Source organism: Schistocerca nitens, chromosome 1, assembly GCF_023898315.1.
Source record: "Schistocerca nitens isolate TAMUIC-IGC-003100 chromosome 1, iqSchNite1.1, whole genome shotgun sequence".
In the NCBI taxonomy this organism is placed as follows: domain Eukaryota; kingdom Metazoa; phylum Arthropoda; class Insecta; order Orthoptera; family Acrididae; genus Schistocerca; species Schistocerca nitens.
This window is the reverse complement of record NC_064614.1, coordinates 715,821,533-715,845,247: the sequence shown is the minus strand read 5'-3', so window position 1 is coordinate 715,845,247 and position 23,715 is coordinate 715,821,533. Positions and strand designations below refer to the sequence as shown.

The 23,715-nt window shown below is 41.6% G+C and overlaps 1 protein-coding gene across 1 annotated transcript in view; it reads right to left on the bottom strand.

The window, feature by feature from the left end:
* Positions 1–1,134: 1,134 nt before the first annotated feature.
* Positions 1,135–23,715, bottom strand: part of LOC126197193 (odorant receptor 43a-like) — a 108,416-nt gene continuing 85,835 nt past the window's right edge. The window contains exons 4-6 of the mRNA XM_049934626.1: positions 13,711–13,824; positions 3,507–3,662; positions 1,135–1,197 (exon numbers count right to left, since the gene is read on the bottom strand). Coding sequence (XP_049790583.1) covers positions 1,135–1,197; positions 3,507–3,662; positions 13,711–13,824 — 333 coding nt within the window. The remainder of the gene's footprint in view (positions 1,198–3,506; positions 3,663–13,710; positions 13,825–23,715) is intronic.

Sequence of the window (23,715 nt, the reverse complement as noted above, 5' to 3'; positions counted from 1 at the left end):
CATCGAAAGCTCGAGAATTTTATAGCAACTGACGCAGCTTGAAAACCGAGAGGATTTTATCCAAAAAATCTCTTTCTGCAAGTTCTGGTACCTCAACTATTCGTTCACCGGGAGCAGTGAAAACTGATGTGATCCAAAATCCATTGTAAGTGCCACGATGACTGACAAGTGTTGAATGATGACTTTATATCTTTACCTCCTTAACAGTTCGCAATGGAAATGGGCGTTTTGGTCGGTAACTTGGTTGCAAGAAATCAGTAAACTTACGAATCATCGAGCCATCAACTTCAACAATGTTAAAAAAGTAGGTTATGCACTTCCATCTTTACTTATGTCCATCCAGTCCTTCTGAAAATCCACTTTTGTTTTTCGTCTTAGGAGGCCCAGGTCTTTTGTCACATTCCAGACATAACTTGTGCCTAACTGGGAATGTCACACGATTTGGTTCAGAACGCTTTGCATGATGAACAAAGACGGCGCGCTAACGGAAGCACGAGACTTATTGACACGCTGGACCGTTGTTATAGAGAAAAATGGATATTATATTCAAGGTTTGTGAAACCATCTTCTGAAATAAAGAGAATTACAGTATGAGAATTGTTTAAATGACCCTCATAAGAATAAATATACCTGATGGAACCCTTACTATGCTCATAAACAGTTTAACAGCAATGCTATCCAAACTTAAAAGCATTTTTGTAAGAGAAAAATAACATCTGTGTTTTATGTAATTTATTATGCTTGCATTTTCCATCCACTTCGTCAAGAAGATTCTAAGGTATAGAGACATGTTACTTTTATGTACACTGGAGACATATGGTGGCATACTTTATCAAATTAAAAGTAAATACTTAGTCTACAATTCGAAAACAGCTTTACAAATAAAAATTTTAATCATTACGACGAACAAACTGCATTATAAGAAAATTAAGTAAACTAACACCATCTCAACTGATATATTAACTTGCAGTATTTTAAGAATACATCGCATATATTATACATAACATTAGAGTTTAAAAATAATTTATAGAGTGCTTTCCATATCAATAATTAACCGTGAAAGATCATGAAAAATTATTTGCGAGTCCAGTAGTAGCCAGGTATGTTGGTTGTCTTCTTGAATATAACGCGTATTTATCCCTCAGGACGACGAGAATGATACAACAAATTTATAAGCGTGTATGAACCATTAAGAGCCTGTGAACAAAAATATACATTACTGTTTTATTATCAGCGGTTATTCATAATCATACACATCAAACGAAGGAAACTGAATTGAATGGTAAGTGACATGAACGAAAATATATGCTCGTTCTAAATGTAATATTTAAAAGTAAAAAGCAAAGCTCAGAACAAGATTTTCAGACAAAATTAATGACCAAAAAGTAATCGTTCTTTCACTACTAAAACTTAGGAAAGAGGCTAAGAACGAATCAGTAAAAATAAGGAAGCGTACTACCTCAATCACATTTATCTATCTCAGCTGTTCCTCAATTCAAATGCCACTAATATCTTTATCGTTCTCCTGAGCAACGGTGTGAGAAGAACTCCTAGATCTTCCGTTCTAAAGGTTAATTTAAAAAGGAGTTCAGCGTTTCTGCTTTTGCTGTGTTACCCTCAATTTCTGTTCCTGTATCAGCGATCAATTTCTGGACAATAACTTTGACACGCTTTATAGCTTTTAAATTAGAACACAATATCTTCGGATATTTAGAGAGATCTGAGAATAGTTGTTTTTGAAGGCTTCACATATTGTGATTTTGATATTCACACATGATGCATTTAGCCTCTCTGTAGTTGTAGCGCTATACTTATACTCCTATAGCGCAGTAATCGCTATTTGTTTACAAGTTTCGTTACAGGCGCTGGATATCATCTAGGGTTCCTACAACATGATCATTTACTGGCTAAAAATCTATCAAGTGATCAACAAGCATTCTCTATATAATCCATACTTATGTTATACGCTCCTGCCCATAGCTAAATGTTTCTGTATCCTCTTGAAGGTATAACACTACTGTCTGTTTATCTTGTTTACTGAACATGTAAATCTCTCTTGTTGTTTAACTGTCCTTTGTGCTTTTGTAATCATTGTCGATACAACCGGCTTACAATCACTGACACTAGTTTCAGAGTGTCAGGTTCGCTCTGAAGAGATCTAACATATTTCCGACATTATTAAGCTTGCAAAATTCTAAATAGTTTTCTGAGAATACGTTTAGTATTATGTGTAAGATTTCTCGTCCCATTAACCACCGACAAAACTGTAAATACTCTAATCGATTATTGTATGATTTACCACACAATGCTTAATGACGTTTCCTTTTAAACAGAACGTCAACAGCCAGGCGGCACAATGATTAAGGGAATGCACTTCCATTTGGATGTACTACACCCAGTCTTGTGATGCAGATTTAGGTTTCCCGTTATATGAATGAAAGCGAATTCAGGTACAGGTCCTTTAAAGAATAGACGGCAAATTCACATATCCTTCCATCCCAATTCGATCTTCTACAACAGCACCACGCGAAATGTACCGTGGTGCCAGTAGAGTCATTTCGTAGTTGGTCGCACATGCCGATTCTCTAAACTTTCTCAAGTGTTTCACGAAAAGAACGTCTTCTTCCCTCAGAGGTTTCCCATTTTAATTCACTGAGCATTTCCCTATTACTCAATTTTTGATGAAAATCACTAGCAAAAAATATAGCACGACGCTTCTGAATTGCTTCGGCGTCTTCCTGTAATCCGACCTGACGGTGGTCCCAAACACTCAAGCAATCCTCAACAGTGGGTCGCACGAAAGGTCTGTGCGCGGTTTCTTCCCAGATGAGTTGCCATTTCTTCGAATTCCATCTATAAAACGAAATCGATCATTCACTTTTCCTACAACCTGCCTTATTTTTTCGTATCATTTCATGATTATTTGCATCGTTACGCCTAGATATTTAATCGACGTTACTCTGTCAAGCAAAACAGAACAAATTATTTATTCGAATATCACAAGATAATTTTTCCTTCTCACCTGTCATTAACTTATATTTTACCACATTTATAGCAAACTGTCACTCATCACATCAAATGTAATCTCTGTATCCTCCTGTAGTCACTCAACGACGACGCTTTTCCGTAGTCTACAATACCATCACCAAGCAGTCTTACATTGCTGCTCAACAAGAGCGGTCCTCCCACCCTTTCCTGAGGCACTGGTGCTGCCTCTAATGAACACTCGCCATCCAGGATAACGTACTGGTTTCTATAACTTACGAAGTTTTCGAGTCCCTTACATATCTGAGAACCTATTCCACATTCTGGGTCTTGCATGTGCTCCTTCAGTTGTGACGTTATCGTTTACAGACTGTGAATCCCTAATGTCCCATTCCCTTTGCATTTTCTTCCTTCCTCCCTGTCTTCTCTCATGTAAGGACATCTCATGTAAATCGCTAATGAATTATGAAGTAAAGTGGACCACAGACGAATTTGACAGCTGAGAAGAGTTGCAGAGTTACCTGTAGGAATGTTGACCTTGACAGCTTGGCAGTGCCGCCCAGTTTGATCTGCAGCGGGTGTGACGCCATCAGCATGAACTTGAGGAGCGGCTTCCTGAAGCAGATGTCTGCGTGCAACCACTCACAGCTGAAGCCCGCATGGACCAAGTTCTCGCTCTGAAACGGGGGAAAATTCTTGTCTATTCGGGCTGCAGTTGATTTTCTGAAAATTTCGCACGTAGTCCAGTGACACATAAGTTATCAAGAAAAAACAAAAGCCAGTGTTGCGGATTATACAGAGTACACTCCTCTAACAAATCAGTGCTGACGGCAGATATTGTTAAATAAACACGTGAGCTGAGACAGATGGAAGACATAGAATCTCACAAGTCGAGTTGCAGTACATATGGTCTGTAAGTACTGGTGATTGGGACAACCGAATGAAAATGATGGGTTCAGTCGGTTGTTGGAAAACAGTCATCTCATTCAGTTATAATTTTATGTGCTGGTTGGATTAGTAATTCATTCTAGTGAGGGAAAGCAGTCTATGGGAACAAATGAATGAGAAAAATCGATTCTGTCGCTTATAGGTTGACATATCGGTGGAACTATTAACTCATCAAAATGTTCAAATGTGTGAGAATTCCTAAGAGGCCAAACTGCGGAGGTCATCGGTCCCTAGACTTACACACCACTTAAACTAACTTAAAATAACTTATGCTAAGAACAACACATACACCCATGTCCGAGGGAGGACTCGAACCTCCGGCGGGAGGGCCCGCGCAGTCAGTGACATGGCGCCTCAAACTGCACGGCCATTCCGCGCGGCTATTAACTCTTCCCTTTGAGTGAAACCAGTCTGTGGGAACTACCAAATGGGAACAGTCGACAGAAGTTGATTGTAGTATTACGTGCGCCAGTAGGTAGCTTGCGAACTGCAAGTGGTACACTCAAGAGGACAGCCTTGCAAGAGTCTTGAAAGAGTAAACGCTTCCGAATAAAGCAGCGTGCTAGTGTAAAGGTGACGAATTTAGGTTTACTGGCTCTAGGGAGAGTAATTATAACTGTTTTGTCTTTGGTCGTAACTTCACATACAGCACTTTTTCTCCTGAAACGAAGTTCTATCCAAATAAAAAGCAACACATAGCTAGACGGAAAGATTGCATCATGGCATTGAAGAGGAATGCAGCTGATGGCAAGAAATCGACTCCTGCAACACATTATCGCGTTTTTAGTCGTCATTTCATCAGTGTTTTGGCCACAAGAGAAACTGGCAGCCCAGGATATGAACCAAGATTGCGCATGACATCAATAGATGATATTACTGTGAGATTCAAAAGAAGAAAAGAGAGAGACACAACAGGAAAGAACAATCTGCAGGGAACTACAACAATGTACCTCTTAATGAATCTAAAACGCTCCAAGCAAGTACCCACGTGGAGTATGGTAATTTAAATCCTTCTAGCAGGACACACAGTTCGATAAAACATTAGCTTCACTTTCATGTTCTCTCGCAATGTTCGAGAAGGGTCACAGACCACCTCTTTAACCTTTTCAAATTTGTCAGATATGTTCATTAACACACAGCTTATCCGTTCTGCAGATTTAACAGGTTGTGTGTGCTTTTTCCTGTGAAACATTTCCTCAGTTTTTTCGCCTTGCAGTGAGAAAAACCTAAAGTTTCCCATTGTTGCAAAATGATTGTTTCAGAAAAATATCTTTGTCTATTAATGAAGCAGCATAATGCAGCAATATATTCACCGTGTCCCGACAGGGCTGCTTCACACTAACATTCACCTTCGATAACCTGTCTGTCACGGCCTGTCTGAAAAAAATGAGATGCCGCACATGCTGCTTATTAACGTTATACAGACGACATTTTCACATTACATAATTCTAGTAGACATATTTTCACAACTTGCTTTGATTTTAAACGTATAAAGTTTCTGATTAACACATGCTTTTCTTAAACGCTTGCTGGACACTTCCTCTCTCTACATTTCCTTTACTACGGACGCTGGTTACTGCTTTGGAGGTCTATGTCTTTCACCGTAGTGGCATACCTAAAATATGAATAGTCGCATTTTACTTTCTCGTAGCATAACATAAATAAGGCTTGCAATATCGGACGCCATACCCACGACAGACACTGGAATACAGTGCCCTCTCGGTCTCTTATTGATAAAGTTTTCCGCTAGTGCTGCTTGAGGCGGGTACTCGCTATCACAAATACTGCATTCGCACACTCATGACGGATTAAAACTATATGCCGGACAGAGACTCGAATCAGGGACCTTTGCTTCTCAAAAGGCGAAGGTCCAAGGTCAGAGTTCTGGTCAAGAACGCAGTTTCAATTCGCGAGACACAAAAAACGGCAAAAATAATGAAAAAGGTGGAGGTATAAATCTGACTAATCCAGGAACGAACAAATCCAAAGATAGAACGGAAAAGGAAAGGGTTTGAATGGTGATCACGGAAACACCCCGTACACATAAACAGAGAATGAGATTTTCTACAATAAGTGTTCCTTGTAGAATTATCTTATACAGTTGTCACGTGCTTGATATGTTGAGAATAAAATTTTACCTAATTTAAGCATCTCTATTAGTATATTATTCCTTTTCCAAAACAAGTGTGTCGAATCAATTTCAGTTGTGAGCTTACAGGATGTAAAACTCAAGTGCACTGTGAGCCGTGCGTGGCTCGTGTTCGTGCCACATCTGGTTTGACATCCTGTTTTTGCTGTACTACCACCTCGTTATGTTAATTTCAATTACTGGTGTCACCGAGTTGCCGCCGCCGCGAGTGGTGATTGTTGCCGCTTATCGATATAAGCCCTGGCGTATTATCTTTGGTGACTGCTATTACTTCCCGGTTGACATGTGTTCGGAGTTAGTTCGGATCTGCCAGTCAGTTGGCAGTGTTTGACTTAGGACGCGGCAGAAGTTCAGTCGGGGCACGGCTGCAGTGAGGTCCGGACAGCCATGACTTGCCCGACCGCTGCCGATACATATCACTTGGGTCATGACCGCTTTGGTTGGTCGTCGGTCGGCCGTCTTGCCGGATGACGTGTATGTTGGCCGGCGATCGCTTATGGGTTGCCTACGTGTGCCGACTCGTAATTCGTCCTTGTTATTGCACAGTCGCTGCCATTAGTATTGTCTAGTCCTTCGTGCAAGTGTTCGTGAAACTGTGTGTAGCTTGTGATGTCGACTGCTCAGTTATGTTCGTGCTGTATCAGTGCTGATGTGTGGCAGTCGGTTGGTTGGTGTGGATCAGCCAGGAAATCTCTGCGCGGCGCAGTGGGCCAGGCCGCTGGCAGTCTCTACTCAGTGTCGGAGTGTGTGGGAGCTGTTCCGATTGCTACGAGGTTCGTGGTTGACCAACCCAGGACATCAAAGTTGAATGATGATTTAATTACTGAAGCCAGACTGTTCAGAATGTACCGTTGGTTTTCATGGTTGACTGTTGAGGGTATTCCCGTGAGCAGCAGCGAGTGTTCGAGTTGGCGAAGGTTTGTCCACCATCCTGTGGAGTTTAGCAGTATTTTGGATATTTGGAGTCCAAGTGCATCAGCGGAATTTTCTGCCTTGTCGCCGTCAGCGTTCCGGTCACCTGCCCTGCCCTCTGACGTAAAATTCATGCAGTGTCTTTCCCTCACCGTGTTGTCGCTGTCCAACAGGTGTGTGTAGTTTTGACAGCTTATGCATGCTTGGTTGTGGGCGGCTACGCCTTTTACGTTTTGGCTTTGGAGTGCATCGATCGGGTGGAAAGCAAGTCGTCTTGTCGGTGGGTCCGCTGACTTTCTCTTGGTTCGGTTGCCGGTGGATCGGATACAGTTGGGCCGACTACCTGTCTCCCCTAAGCGAACGTTAGTATTGCAAGTGCAGACCGACCCCCGGAAACTTCTGAGCGCCGCTGGCTGTACTACCTTTTCTTATTAGTGTTTGATTGTGTATTTTAATGGTTTATAGCCCATGGTTTGCATTTGTATGCTTTTAGTTGGGTTTTAAACCATGGGCCTTCAGCCGCTTTAAAATTTAAATTCCTTACTTGTTAACTCTTAGATTGTTTGGACCTTCAGCCTGTGTAAAATATTGTTAAAAGATAAAGCTATGGGCCTTCTACCTACTAAAAATTATTTTAGTTGTTTTAAGTAATCGGCCGTCAGCCGTTTTCAAATTATAGTTCTTGTCTTTCAAGTATCAGACTGTGTGGGGCCTTCAGCCTAATTGAAGATTAGGCCTTCTGCCTTGTGTTTTGTTTTTTAAATTACTGGCCATTAAAATTGCTACACTATGAAGATGACGTGCTACAGACGCGAAATTTAACCCACAGGAAGACGATACTGTGATATGCCAATGATTAGCTTTTCAGAGCATTCACACAAGGTTGGCGACACCTACAACGTGCTGACACGAGGAAAGTTTCAACCGATTTCTCACCAGCGTTGCCTGGTGAAACTTTGTTGCGATGCCTCGTGTAAGGAGGAGAAATGCGTACCATCAGGTTTCCGACTTTGATAAAGGTCACATTGTAGCCTATCGCGATTGCGGTTTATCGTATCGCGACACTGCTGCTCGCGTTGGTCGAGACCCAATGACTGTTAGCATAATATGGAATCGGTGGTTTCAGGAGGGTAATATGGAACGCCGTGCTGGATCCCAACGGCCTCGTATCACTAGCACTCGAGATGACAGGCATCTTATCCGCATGGCTGTAACGGATCGTGGTTCAAATGGTTCTGAGCACTATGGGACTTAACATCTGTGGTCATCAGTCCCCTAGAACTTAGAACTACTTAAACCTAACTAACCTAAGGACATCACACACATCCATGCCCGAGGCAGGATTCGAACCTGCGACCGTAGCAGTCGCGCGGTTCCGGACTGCGCGCCTAGAACCGCTAGACCACCGCGGCCGGCTAACGGATCGTGCAGCCATGTCTCGATCCCTGAGTCAACAGATGGGGACGTTTGCAAGACAACAACCATCTGCACGAACAGTTCGACGACGTTTGCAGCAGCATGGACTATCAGCTCGGAGACCATGGCTACGGTTACACTTGACGCCGCATCATAGACAGGAATGCTGGAGATGGTGTACTCTACGACGAACCTGTGTGCACGAATGGCGAAACGTCATTTTTTCGGATGAATCCAGGTTCTGTTTACGGTATCATGATGTTCGCATCCGTGTTTGGCAACATCGCGGTGAACGCAGATTGGAAGCGTGTATTCGTCATCGCCATACTGGCGTATTACCCGGCTTGATGGTATGGGGTGCCATTGGTTATACGTCTCAGTCACCTCTTGTTCGCATTGACGGCACCTTGAACAGTGGACGTTACATTTCAGATGTGTTACGACCCGTTGCTCTACCTTTCATTCGATCCCTGAGAAATGCTACATTTCAGCAGGATAATGCACGACAGCATGTTGCAGGTCCGTACGGGCCTTTCTGGATACAGAAGATGTTCGACTGTTGCTCTGGCCAGCACATTCTCCAGATCTCTCACCAATTGAAAACGTCTGGTGAATGGTGGCCGAGCAACTGGCTCGCCACATTACGCCACTCACTACTGTTGATGAACTGTGGTATTATGTTATGTTCAAGCTGCATGGGCAGCTGTACCTGTGCACGCCATCCAAGCTCTGTTTGACTCAATACCCAGGCGTATCAAGGCCGTTATTACGGCCAGAGTTGGTTTTTCTGGGTACTGATTTCTCATGATCTATGTACCCAAATTGCTTGAAAATGTAACCACATGTCAGTACTAGTATAATATATTTGTCCAATGAATACCCGCTTATCATCTGCGTTTCTTCTTGATGTAGCAATTTTAATGGCCAGTAGTGTACTTTTACCTGCAGTCTTAAATCATGGGCCTTCAGCCGTCTTTAAATTAACTTGTTTTCCTCTGAAGTGTTACATTTGTTGGGCCTTCAGCCAAGTTATAGAACTTACTTGCGTGAGGCCTTCTGCCTTCTAAACATTCTGAGTCTGAATTTTAAGTTAATTTCTTTCGGCCGTTTTTAAATTTAAGTGGTTGTGCCCTTAAGGCATCAGATAATGTGGCCTGTTCAGCCGATAACTACGTTCAAAACAATTTTACTGTATTGTTTGGACAACTAAATAAAGTTATGTGTGTTTGAGTGTAACTGACAGCCCCTTTTAGCCCCTTTCCACAATTCCAACTACTTGTTCTGTCCTGCGGACTCGAGCAGGGTGTTACACACTGATACAAGAGAAAAGGCGTAAGTAACGGAATCTGTGGAAAATAACCAGAAGAAGGCATAACAAGGCAAGACAAGTATTGAGACGTTAGGGAATATTTTCCATGCTGCTATACGGATTCATAGAGTGAAAAAGTTGTAGATGACACTGATTTGAAATATAAGCAACAGCAGGATGTAATGCTACTCTGAAGTTAAGTGATTGACGCAACAGAGGAAGGTGTGGCAGGAATCATCAATCGAGACACAAGACTGATGATTTAATCTATGTAGAGTGCTGTGGGGACATACGAAGATTATGTGTCATGCAGCAACTGTCTGGGTGATATTTTTTATCACAGCATCTGGCTGTATGTAATGATCCAAGTGAACATGAGTAGACCAGATTAAACCGTTAATTCTTGTAATTTTTAATATGTGATGCTAAATACAGTTGATCCTTAACAGGCGTGAGAGGATTACCTTTTGATCCATTAACACGACGCCTACTAGGTCATTTAAACAATAAATGATAACTAACTGACAACCTCAGCTGCCGACAGGTGTTGTTGTTATACCTCGATGTGGACAGCTGAAAATGTGTGCCCCGACCGGGACTCGAACCCGGGATCTCCTGCTTACATGGCAGACGCTCTATCCATCTGAGCCACAGAGGACACAGATGAATAGGACGACTGCAGGGGCTTATCCCTTGCACGCTTCCCTTGAGACTCACATTCCCAACTGTCCACAATTCTACATATGTATTGTACATTACAGACATTTGCCCATCCACTCATTACTCGTGCACGCTTTGGCGATTCCCGTCTTCAACAGTAACTGTTCTTTCGAGAACAAGTTACTATCTTCGCTTATACATTCAAATAATAACTTAAGCAAATGTTGTTTTGGGGTCAGTACTACAACAAAATGAATGAACTCTAAAATTATTAAGTTCTTTAAAAGTCTGGGTTAATTCTGACTGGAAATAAATAAGTGAGGCATCATAATTATTTGTCGACAGGCTTTAAAACAACAATTTAGACTTAGTATCGCATCACTCTTTATCAATGCTGCATTCGTGATACTGCAAGAGATACAGAAGCTCTCCTTTTGATCGCTGTACCGATTATTTAATCTATTGTGTTTTAGTGGGATGATTATAATTTTTGGAAATTTATTTTTGTCATTTCTGATAAAAGAAAATGTTAGAAGAGCTTTCAGATCTGTTGAACAGATTCGAGACAACCGCGAACCGTATTCGACCTTTCCTGCAGGAAGTTAACCTTGAGTTAGTTGTTATGGTACGGTCTGAATCGAGGTATACCACGTTATTGTTTTCAGTTATCGGCTTTGCTACATTCATAACGGAAAAGGAGCGTTTATATTTTTTTCATAGACAATTGTTCATAACGTTTGCCTCCTTCACTAAATTCAAAACACTAAAGGAGAATTCATATTTTTCATAAAAAATTGTTCATCATATTTTTCCTGCAGAATATAATTTAATGTTGAAATTTAACACATATCCTGCATTGCACTAAAGTAAATTAGAAAAGCTCTTTTTTATATCAACTGCTGTTAGCCACTAGTGGCTATTTGTTCACCTATAAAAGCAACGCTCAGAAATATTAAAGAATGGTGTTACATAACGATTATTTAATAGAGCTCCAATGTAATAATAGACTTCAATAGTATTATTTAAAATGATCGCTCTAACAGTGCCAACTCCAATAAAAACGGCGTGGCGTGTATTAACGGGCCAGCGCATGCTTCCGTGAAACACAACGCTGTCTAAAGTGGAACATTTCTGTCACTTCCTAAGTGAAGTCGATAAAAGTATATACCATTAGCCTTAAATGCTGTTTACTGCTTTATCTACTACAAACAATCGATTTTGTAGGTATTAACATATTCCTCCGGTAAGTATGAATACCATTTCTGTGGAATTAATTTTTCACTCTTCAGCGGAGTGTGAGGTGATATGAAGCTTTCAGGTAGATGAAAACTGTGTGCCGGACAGAGACTTGAAGTCTGGACCTTTGCATTTAGCGTCCTCCACAGACTGATCTACCTAAGCACAGTTCCAGACCCGTCCTCACAGCTTCATTTCCACCACTACCGCAGCTCCTATCTTCCAAAACCAGTTTTAACCTAACAGAAGTTTCATATCAGCGCACGCACGGCTGCAGAGTGAAAACTTCATTCTGTAAACATCTTCGCCCGCATCTCGTGGTCGTGCGGTAGCGTTCTCGCTTCCCACGCCCGGGTTCCCGGGTTCGATTCCCGGCGGGGTCAGGGATTTTCTCTGCCTCGTGATGGCTGGGTGTTGTGTGCTGTCCTTAGGTTAGTTAGGTTTAAGTAGTTCTAAGTTCTAGGGGACTTAGGACCACGGCATTTGAGTCCCATAGTGCTCAGAGCCATTTTGTAAACATCTTCCAGGCTATGGCCAAGCCATGTCCCGGCGATAACCGTTCTATCAGGAGTGCTTGTCCTGAACATTTTGCAGGAGCCCTTCTGTGAACTTTGAGAGGTAGGAGGTGAGGTCCTGGTGGATGTAGCTTAGGTAGATCAGTGAGCACTTGCCTGCGAAAGGCAAAGGTCTCGAGTTTGTGTCTCGATCCGGCACCGACTTTTAATCTGCCAGGGAGTTACCATTTTTATGGTTCTAAGTCTCTAGGCTTGAGAAATCAGCGAACAACTGCGTAATAGTCACTGCCAAATATTCATATATTTGCAGATGCTCTTTGAGACTCTCGTCTTCTCAGCAATCAGCTTGTGTTTAGCATTAGGCGCCTGTGGAGAGACTGAGAACTTTAGAAGTTGACCACTTGAGAAGAGCATGTAGAATTTTCCGACCTGGCCGTGTAAGAAACGTAGAAACAAGAGAAAGGGCGCAGATTCATTATAGCATTATGGCTAGAATAGGAGAGAGACAGGAAGCTTGGTTAGGGCATGTCTAGAGAACGAAAAACAAGTGGCCAGAGAGAACACTTCACGACAATCTCCTGGAAGGAAAAGACGAGTAAGTCCTTGAAAAAGTATCTAAGGAGTATGAAAGGGGGAATGGAGAGTGGAGAAATAGAAGAGGATGAGGAAAAAATGGGAAGATCGAGGCGTTTACGGACAGAGTTGGGAATGCGGCGACGCTGTACAAGTCATGCAGCAAGGAGAATATTAACCGCTTACAGTCCACTTATTGGATGACTTGTGAGGTATACAAATGACGAAAAGAGGTTATGGACTTACTTGCATGTGGGGGGCATATTATTTCCTCTGTTTTTATTGGTTTTTGTAATTAGAGGGATAATGCTGACATTCGTAAATATTTGTTTTAGATCAATAAGAATGACTTCATGGACGAGGCATACTTCCATGGTAGATGATGTCTGGCTGATAGTGTAAAGACCTTATGGAAAGTGGTTAGAGCAGAGCACACAGAAGGTTCAGAATTCTGAGCCGACTGAAGGAGATGATGTACATACTATTTGTATCGTTTGAAACACTTATGTAGTAACTGATGGTAGTCGCAGAAACGTCTAATACGACGCAGCAGGCGGGGTAAACTGTTTGCCTGTGCTTGAAGAAGTATTTCAAGAAATTCGTGAAAGTAACTTTTATACTATAGTGGTTGCAAATGTGGATTTATACGGGAAATGTCTTCCTCCTTACGGAATATATTTACTAACAGATTTCCTACAGTTGTTTTCGAACTTTTCAGCACAGATTTTGTGCTCCTTCATTGGTATCAATATTTACCATTTACCACAACGAAAGTAATGGTGAGCTTAGAAATACATAATAAACTGAGCAGTTATATTGATTACTATTCCAAAAGAAGGCGTACAGGCACGCATTTCATAGTTATGCTGCATAAGACATTTCGTTACTTAAAGTGTTAAAGAAAATTAACTACGTGCAACATGCTTACAAACACTGAACTTACTAGCACAGACTTTAATTCTCATATTTTATTTTCACAAGCAAAGAACACACATTGTTGTACGTACCTGATCTATTATCATCTGCCCAAACATGCAGAAGGCTCCGGATTCGCACAAAAGACAAGGGAGGGAAAGTATGGTCTGCAGCACGGCGTGTAAGCTCTTCTCATTATGTAACAGCTGTAAACACAAACGCTTTGAAAACCAGACAACGCCTGATTCCGAGACACACAACAATACGATATTCTAATAACAAATGTTAAAGTAGCCTCCAATCTACCACAAACTGTCGTCACTCATGAGTCACAAACTACAAACAAACTTGAGCATATGTAACCAGCTTCGAATCTGCCAATGCACAAAGACGGAATGAGTAGAAATAAGTGTTCGCGAATGCGCATGAGACCAGTGTGACTTACATTAGAGCGTAGTTTCCACATCATATTTATTTCGAGCTTTGGAGACTAGCTTAATGGATGACTTTCAAAGGCTACGTTAAAAGCAAACTGATTGAAAAGAGAGTAATACATTTAATGTATATGGTAACAGAGGTAAGAATTATTCTAGGTTTACGACCGAAGGGGGTGAGATATGAAGAGAAACGTCAGTCAACGGGGCACTAGTCGAGGGGCAGGAAACGACAGCGGTACAACCATCTCCCTCTCCTCTAGAAAAAAATATTATATCGAAAACCTATCTCACACCCTACCACAACCACAAAGACATACATATCGACTAAGCATGTCTAAGCATGTCTGAAGAAATGCAAATAACCTAACGTGTACTGACTAGAAGCAAGAGCACCCAGAGCAACTTCTTCTTACATCTCAAAAGTATTTCCGCCATGGGCAGCTGATCTCCTTACAGCTGAAATGCTCCACGAGTCCAGTAGCACAGTAATTTCAATATGTAATGTTTATTCTGTTACCACCCTCTGCCAAAACCTTCTATGAATGTGAAAATAGGGAGTATTAGAAAGTATCTGAAATCACTTGCCTGGCAGGAAAGACATGTACTCTCTCAGGCAGGTTCCTCTAAACACAATTTCACAATAGTTTTTAGCTAAGTTTGTAAAAAATTGACTTTAATTTCGTCTATCTCTCTCTTACTATGAGTTCTCCAGCACCTCCCCCCCCCCCCCCCCCCCCCCCGCTCAACCACTCTTTCAGTTCCATTCAGGAGTACAATTTGACGTCATTAGTTTATATAGTTTTACACAACTTACCAATACTTAGTACCAGTCAATAATTATTACTCGCTATGTCACATATAATCTCCACAACCAATAACTCTGCACAGTTTCATTAAGAGGCATTTTTGGGTCATCAGTCTTCTGATCAGTTTGAAACGACCGCCATGAATTACCATCCTGTGACAACCTCTTTGTCTATGATTATCACCTGCGCCGATCGTCCTAAATTATTTGTTGAATTTAACGTAATATCTGTCTTCTGCCACAGATTTTACCTGCAGGTCCTTCAAGTGCCATGGAAGCAATTCCTTGATTTTTAATACATCTCGTATCATCTTGTCCCTTCTTCTTGTCAGCATTTTCCCTACATTCCTTTCCCAGCCAATTCTGCGGAGAACATCGTCATTTCCTAACTTATCAGTCCATCAAATTTTCAACATCCTTTTATGTGATTTTATCTCCTGCTTCCGGTTTCTCCAAGGTCCGTATAACTCTGCACTCGACACATACACACAAATTATTAAGGGCGATGTTTGGTACTGAGAGGATTCTTTTGGCCAGAAATGGCCACTGAGCCTTTGTCAGTCTGCTTTTTATCTCCTCCTTGCTTTATCCATCACGGGTTAGTTCGCTGGAGAGATAGCAGAATTCTCTTACTTAGTCTGTTTCGTGGTCCCAAAGTTTGATGTTAACTTTATCGCTAGTGTTATTCCTGCTACTCCTTATTACTATCGTTTTTCGTCGATATACTCTCCAAGCATAGTGAGTGCTTAGTAGCCGGTTAACCGTTCAAGAGGTGAATAATTTTCCTCACTTTCACTGAGGATACCAATGTCATCAGTGAATCTTATCAGTGATATCCTTTCACCTTGAAATTTAATCATACTCCTGAACGTTTCCCTTAAATCAATCATTGCTTCTCCGCTAAACAGATTGAACAGTTGTGAAGGAAGACTACGCCACTATCCTGAACTCTTTCTAATCCCACCACTTCGTTGTAACTACTCCCTCTGGTTATTTTACACATACGTTGGCCGTCTTTCCCTGTAGCTTACACCTATTTCCTGAGCATTTTGAAAGTCTTGCACCATTTTCCACTGTCGAACGCTTTTTCTAGATCGACAGATCTTATGAAAATTTCATACTTTTTCTTAAGGCTTCTCTTCATTATCACGCGAAACGTAGAACTGTATCTGTGGTGACTTTACCTTTCCCAAAACCGATCGAAGAAACCTTCGTACTTTTCCATTCTTCAGAATATTGTTATTATTGTCAGGAACATGTATGAAAGAGCTTTTGAACTGATTATGTGGTAGTTCTCGCACTTAGATCCCCTTACTACCTACAGTGTGCGGATGATAACTTTTCCGAAAGTCTGATGGTGTGTCTCCGGAATCATAGATTCTACAAACCCACATCAATAGTGTTTTGTTTGACATTTCCCCAACTAATTCTAGAAATGTCGAAGGAATGTTGTCTATACCTTGTACCTTATTTGACAGCGAAACCTTCCACAGCTCTATTGAACACTGAGTAACACTGGATCCCCTATGACTGCTACATCGACTCTCATTTCTTCTTCCATCGCGTCGTCTGACAGTTCCTCCCTCATCTTCTATGTACTTCTATCACTATCACCTCTTCCGTCACCTCTTCCTCGCCCCCCCCCCCCTTTGGAAATGTGTTGCCACGTTGGATTAATCGCGTTCTTGTTCCACTAGGTTGATGATCCTGTGCGGATACGCACTCATTCACGCTAACAGCTGCTCGAAACATGCACTGTCATTGACGCAAGTTCACGTGGGCTGTATTACGCAATGGGAAACACCCACCTGTGCTACCACTGGACATGTGGTGGTAATCGAAGGCATTGCGATATCTGTGTACTGTGTCAGCCTTAATGAGGACCACCTCCATCCCTTTAGACTTGATTTCTTCCTTGACAGCATCTTCCAGCAGGTAACTGCCCATGTCAAAGGGCCATAATCACGGCACGTTGCCTTGAGGAGCACGCCAGTGAACTCACATTGAATTTTTATCACAAAATTTGCACAATCTGAAGTATGGTACACATCGGGGATGCTGTTGGGCTCCAACTCTGTGCCAGAAACCGCCTTTTTGGGGGTGCATCAAACAATGTTTGTTGTGCATTATTACAAAAACTTGATTATGTATATATATATATATTATCACATATCTGTAATAATGCACAACAAACATTGTTCGATGCACCCCAGCAAGAAATGTGTGTACATTTAGTAGTGATGGGAACAACCTAACTGTAACAACAGGGGCCACAGCACGCGCCCAGAGCTGTAACTAGGGTATAGTCAGATTGATTACATTTGTTAAACGTAGACCGTGTCACCGTTGCTGCCTGGTGAGTTAGTTATATTTATTTCTTTTATTCATCAGTCTTGTGACTGATTTGATGCGGCCTGCCACGAATTACTCTCCTTTGCCAACCTGTTTATCTCAGAGTAAAACTTGCAACCTACGTCCTCAATTATTTGGGGAACGTATTCCAGTCTCTGGCTTCCTCCACAGTTTTTGCCCTCTACAGCTCATTCCAGTACCATGGAAGTTATTGCCTAATGTCTTGACAGATGTCCTATCATTCCGCCTCTTCTCCTTGTCAGTGTTTTCCACATATTCGTTTCCTCTCAGATTCTGTGTAGAACCTTATCAGTCCTTACCTTATCAGTCCATCTAATTTTCAACATTCGTCTATAGCACCACATCTCAAATACTTCGATGCTCTTCTGTTCCAGTTTTCCCACAGTCTACTTTTTCAGTGCCATGCAATGCTGTACTCCAGACGTTCATTCTCAGAAATTTCTCCCTCAAATCAAGGACGATATTTGATACTAGTAGACTTCTCTTGGCCAAGAATGCCCTTTTTGCCAGTGTCCTCCCCTTTCTCCATTCGTCATTGATTATTTTGCTCCCTAGGTAGCAGAATTCCTTAACTTCATCTAAATCTTGATAAACAATCCCGATGTGAAGTTTCTCGCTGTTCTCATTTCTGCTACTTCTCATTACGTCCATGTTTTTTTCGATTTACTCTTAGTCCATATTCTGTACTCTTTCTTTTACTTCCATCAATGCTTCTTCGATGTGCAGATTAAATAGTAGAAGTGAAACATTACATCCCTGTCTTACTCCCTTTTTAATGCGAGCACTTCGTTCTTGGTCATCCACCCTTGTTATTTCCCCTTGGCTCTTGCACATACAGCTTACCCTCTTTTTTCTCAGAATTTCGAGCAACTTGCACCATTTTACGTTGTCGAACGCTTTTTCCAGATCGACAAATCTGTATTCTGATTTTTTTTTAGTCTTGCTTCCATTACCAACCTCAACGTCAGATTTGCATTTCTGGTGTCTCTACCTTTCGTAAAGCCAAACTGATAATCATCTGACACACCCTCAATTTTCTTTTTCATTCTTCTGTGTGTTATTATTATCAGCAACTTAGATGCATGAGCTGGTAAGCTGATTCTGCGATAATTTTAGCACTTGCCAGCTCTTCCAGTCTTTGGAACTGTGTGGATGGGATTTCTCCGAAGGTCAGAAGGTATACTGCCAGTTTCATACATTCTACACACCAACATCGTTTTGTTGTCACTTTCCCAAAGGTTTTAGAAATTTGGATGGAATGTTATCCATCCCATCTGCCTTATCTGATCTTAAGTCCTCCAAAGCTCTTTTAAATTCTGATTCTAAAACTTGATCCCCTATCTCTTCTAAATCGATTCCTGTTTCTTCTTCTATCACATTAGACAAATCTTCCCCCTCATAGAGGCCTTCAACGTACTCTTTCTACCTATCCTCTGTCTCCTCTGCATTTAACAGTGGAGTTTCCCTTGCCTTTAGTGTTGTTTTAACTTTCCTATACGCTTCCTCAGTCTTTCCGACAATCATTTGTTTTTCGACTTCTGTACATTTTTCAAGCAGCCATTTCGTCTTAGCTTCCCTGCGCTTCCGATTTGTTTTTTATTCCTCAGTGACTTGTATTTCTGTCTTCCTGAATTTTCCTGAACATTTCTGTACTTCCTTCTTTCATCGATCAACTGAAGCATTTATTCTGTTACCCATGGTGTCTTCACAGTATACTTCTTTGTACGTATGTTTTGCTTTCCATCTTCTGTGATGTCCTATTTAGAGATGTCCATTCCTCTTGCACTTTACTGCCTACTGAGCTATTCCTTATTGCTGTATCTATAGCCTTAGAGAACTTGAAGCGTATCTCGTCCTCCCTTAGTACTTCCATATCCCATTTCTTTGCGTATTGATTCTTCCTGACTGATCTCTTCAGCCTACCCTTCATCACTACTACATTGGGATCTGAGTCTGTATCTTCTCCAGAGTACCCCTTACAATCCAGTACCTGATTTCTACAATCCAGTGCCTGATTTCTGAGTCTCTGGCTGACCATGATGTAATCTGACTGAAATCTTCCTGTGTCACCCTGTTTTTTTCAAATATACCTCCTCCTCTTGTGATTCTTGAACAGAGTATTCTCTATTACGAGCTGAAATTTATTACAGAATCAATTACTCTTTCTCCTTTCTCCTCCCTTGTCCCAAGCCTACAGGGTGTCCAGAAAAGGGCTCCCTGATTTCAAAATTAAATATCTCTAAAACAAAGATCGATATAGGAATGCAGTAAACGGTATGTTTATTGTGAAAGCTGTAAGAAGTTTATACAGCAGTTTGAAATAATAGTTACAAAAGCTGCTAACAGATGGCGCTTTACGCTGTACAGCTCATATCAGCATACATAAGTGAAATAATCGTATGAAAACAATCTTTGCAAACAATCAAATCAAAATGTTTTCAAAATGTTCACCATTGGCACTACAGAGGTGGCGCAAACGAAGAATGAAATTCGCCATCACATTTCGTAATGTCTCAACCGAAATGGATTCACATGCCACAGAGATCGCCGATTCAAGCTCGTCGATCGTGGCGGGATGCTTCGGGTAGACCATGTCTTTCACTGTGTCCCTCAAAAAAAAGTCACATGGAGTCAAATACGGCGAATATAGAGGCCAATCCATGCCTGCACCAGAAAATTTTGGATATTCCAAAGCAATGACTCGATTCCAGAAGTATTCCTCAAGAAAGCGAAACACTTGGTCGGTCCAATGTGGTCGGGCTCCGTCTTGCATAAACCATTCAGTACCTGGTCGATCCTCTAACGCTTGCTGTGTGGCGACAAATTGTTCCAAAATTGCAAGGTAACGTGCACCAGTGACCGTTTCTCGAATGAAAAAAGGGCCAATAATGCCTCTGCTGCATACTGCAGCCCACACAGTAACTTTAGGAGAATACAGGGGTTTCGCTTCACACCAATATGGCTTTTCGGAACCCCAAAATCGCCAGTTCTGCTTATTCACGTATCCATTCAGGTGGAAGTGTGCTTCATCTGTGAACCAGATGCAGCCAACATCAAATCCTTCACTATCAATCATTTTGAGCATCTGATTAGCAAAGGCAACCCTTTGTTGGACAGCTCGTATGGGTATGGCCTGGTGCGTTTGAATTTTGAATGGAAACATGTGTAGGCTCTTTCTCAGTATTTTCTGCGTGCTGGAACGCTTCAAACCAGTCTCAGATGCAATTCTACGGACGGATGACATTGGATTTCGCTGAATAATTCCAGTAACTGTGGCGATATTTTCAGGCGTAACTGCGGTTTGCTTGCGGCCAACATGCCCCACTAGATCATCAGTTACGCTGCCTGTTCGTTGAAATTTTGCGAAGAGCGTACGAATGGTTTTCGCATCGGGTCCTTTTGGAACATTAAATCGTGCTTGAAAACTTCGCCTTGTTGCCGTAGGGCTCTCTTCTAACCTGTGGGACTCTAGCACCAGAAAAACGCGTTGTTCAATGGAGTACATGGTTTTAATCTCTTCCTTCGGTACGCTAACCTCCTTTCACGTTTCAATAGTGAAACTGATCGCTCTGTGCTTCGGATCACTATTTATACTAGGCTTTACGTACGGCGATTACAGTGCCATCTGTTAGCAGCTTTTGTAACTATTATTTCAAACTGCTGTATAAACTTCTTAAATCTTTCACAATAAACATACCGTTTACTGCATTTCTCTATCGATCTTTGTTTTCGAGATATTTAATTTTGAAATCAGGGAGTCCTTTTCTGGACACCCTGTATATTCTCCCGTAACCTTTTGTCCTACTCCTTCCCCAAATACTGCATTCCAGTCCCTCATGATTATTAGATTTTCATCTACCTTTACATACTGTATTACCCTTTCGATATCCTCATATACCTTCTGTATCTGTTCATCTTACGACATTGGCATGTAGACCTGAAATTCGTTGTCGTTGTCGGTTTGCTGTCGATTCTTAGAAGAACAAATCTGTCACTGCACTATTCACTGTGACACACTGTTTGCCCTACCTTTCTATTCATAACGAATCCTACTCCCATTAAACCATTTTCTGGTACTGTTGATATTACCCTATACACATCTGACCACAAATCCTTGTCTTCTTTCCATTTCGCTTCACTGGCTCCTACTATATCTTGACTGATACTTTGCATTTCCCTTTGAAGATTTTGTAGCTTCCCTAGCACATTTAAGCATCTGACACTCCACGCCTCGACTCATAGAACGTTATCCTTTAATTGGTTCTTCTATTTTTTTTCTCGTGGTAACCTCCCCCTTGGCAGTCCCCTCCTGGAGATCCGAACTGGGGACTATTCTGGAATCTTTTTCCATTGGAAGAGATCGTCATGACACTTTTTCAGTTACAGGCCACATGTCCTGTGGATACATCTTATGTGTCTGTAATGCAGTGGTTTCCATTGCTTTCTGCATCCTTATGCCGTTGATCATTACTGATTCCCGTGCGTTTAGGGGCAGTTTTCCGCACCCCTAGAATAAGTGAGTGTCATGAACCTCTGTCCACTTCTTCGCCCTCTTTGACAAGGCCGTTGGCAGAATGAGGGTCACTTCTTATGCAAGAAGTCTTCAGCCACCAATGGTGATAATAATTCTTTAAGTGCTGGTGGGTATCAAACCTGGAACCAAGGACGTTTTGATTGCTAATCAGAGACGCTATCTTATCTCATTTTGCTTTTCTTCTTATGCAAGAAGTCTTCAGCCACCAATGGTGATAATTAATAATTCTTTAAGTGCTGGTGGGTATCAAACCTGGAACCAAGGACGTTTTGATTGCTAATCAGAGACGCTATCTTATCTCATTTTGCTTTTCTTCAGGATTGACGTACCAAGATGCCCATTCAGGTTCATCATTGATCTGTTCACTCAGTTTTTTTATAACAAAGACCGAACACGCTGAGCTACCTTGCCGGCAACCCCTACTCCACAGAACACCAGGCTACAGAACATGAGAAATGATCAATTATAGCTAATACACTGATTGCCCGGTGGTGATTATGCAAAAGGGACCAAGAATGTCCATACCTATCACCTGGAATGGTCTCAGGTCACCTCTGAAATAGGATTCACTGACAAATCGGCTCTGCTCTTTGAGTAAAATAAACGTGGTTCTTTATGTAGCACTCCAAATATTGCTTTCTTGTCTTCCGCCAATAATTTTCGGCGCCCCAGTGATCTAAGGCACATCGTCTAATATGTCTTGCCCAACTACAATCATGCCTTGTTCTGCAAACTTACAGGCACAACTATGTAGTGACCACATTTTGTTTGGTTGCACAACACTCTGTCATTACAGCTGAGTGTTGCTTCATGAACAGCTGAGAGGTTGGGTCAGCAGCCTGAGCTTTCCACACTTAGAGCAATACATTGTACGATGCATACTTTCTGACTCAGTCTATCCACATTACCATGAGACAATCCAGGTTGATGTACACCCTAAAAACTAAATTTGCTTTGCTGTAAAGCCCAGTAAGTCAAGTGAGCAGTAATATCTTCTTGAGCAGTTACATTGCTGTGTGATCCATTCTGACACTAAAACAATGGCCTAAATGTAACAATGATAACAGGTGATCTCAGAAAATCACAGTAGGGTTTTCTTTCCTATAGTTGAATAATTCATCTCCCCCTCATTGAGTTGTCTATAACTGTAGGTTACTGGGTGTTCTTTACCACCCACCTCTTGGCTCAAAATACAGCCTAGAGTGTGGCTATTAGAATCACATAATCACATAAACTGTTCCCAGTAGTCTGGGAAAGAGAAGACAAAATCGGTGGTTGGTACATTCTTTAACGCCGCAAGGCTGCTTCGCAGTCTGTTGTCCATCAAAATTTTTCTCCATTCCTTAATAAATGCATAAGGGTTCTTGCAGCATCTGCAAATTTTGGAATAAATTTTCTGTAGAAATTAGCGCTACTGAGAAGTGAATGTAATTCCTTTTCTGAACTAGGAGTTTGGAATCTGTTTGTGGCTTCTTCAAATTACGTGCCAGTTCATACATCATCCTGGCCAATAATATGGTCTTAGAGCCAAGCTCCTGTAATGCACATTCTCACATTCGTGAAGTAAGGGTAAGTCACACTGCATGTAACTCATCAAAGACCTCTGATATAGCAACATGTGCTCTTAGATGTTCTTGGAAAATACATTTTCATCCTGGTGTATCACGCTTTCCTTCGGTAGCACCCAATCTAAGAGGCAATGAAAAGTTGCCAGTCTGTTTATCAGACCAAATGAGATCTGACAATACTGGTAGTCTACAGATGTAACTATAAATGCTGTTTTGAGCCGCTTCTCCAGTGCTACCTCTAATTTGTTGTACCCAGTTTGCGAATCTGTGGTGGAAAAATGACTGCACTGCCCTAGACTGGCCAAGGTTTTATAATGATAGGCACTAGATAAGCCTCCTTAACTGTCCGTTGGTTTCACCATCTTTAGCTGCAGTAGATC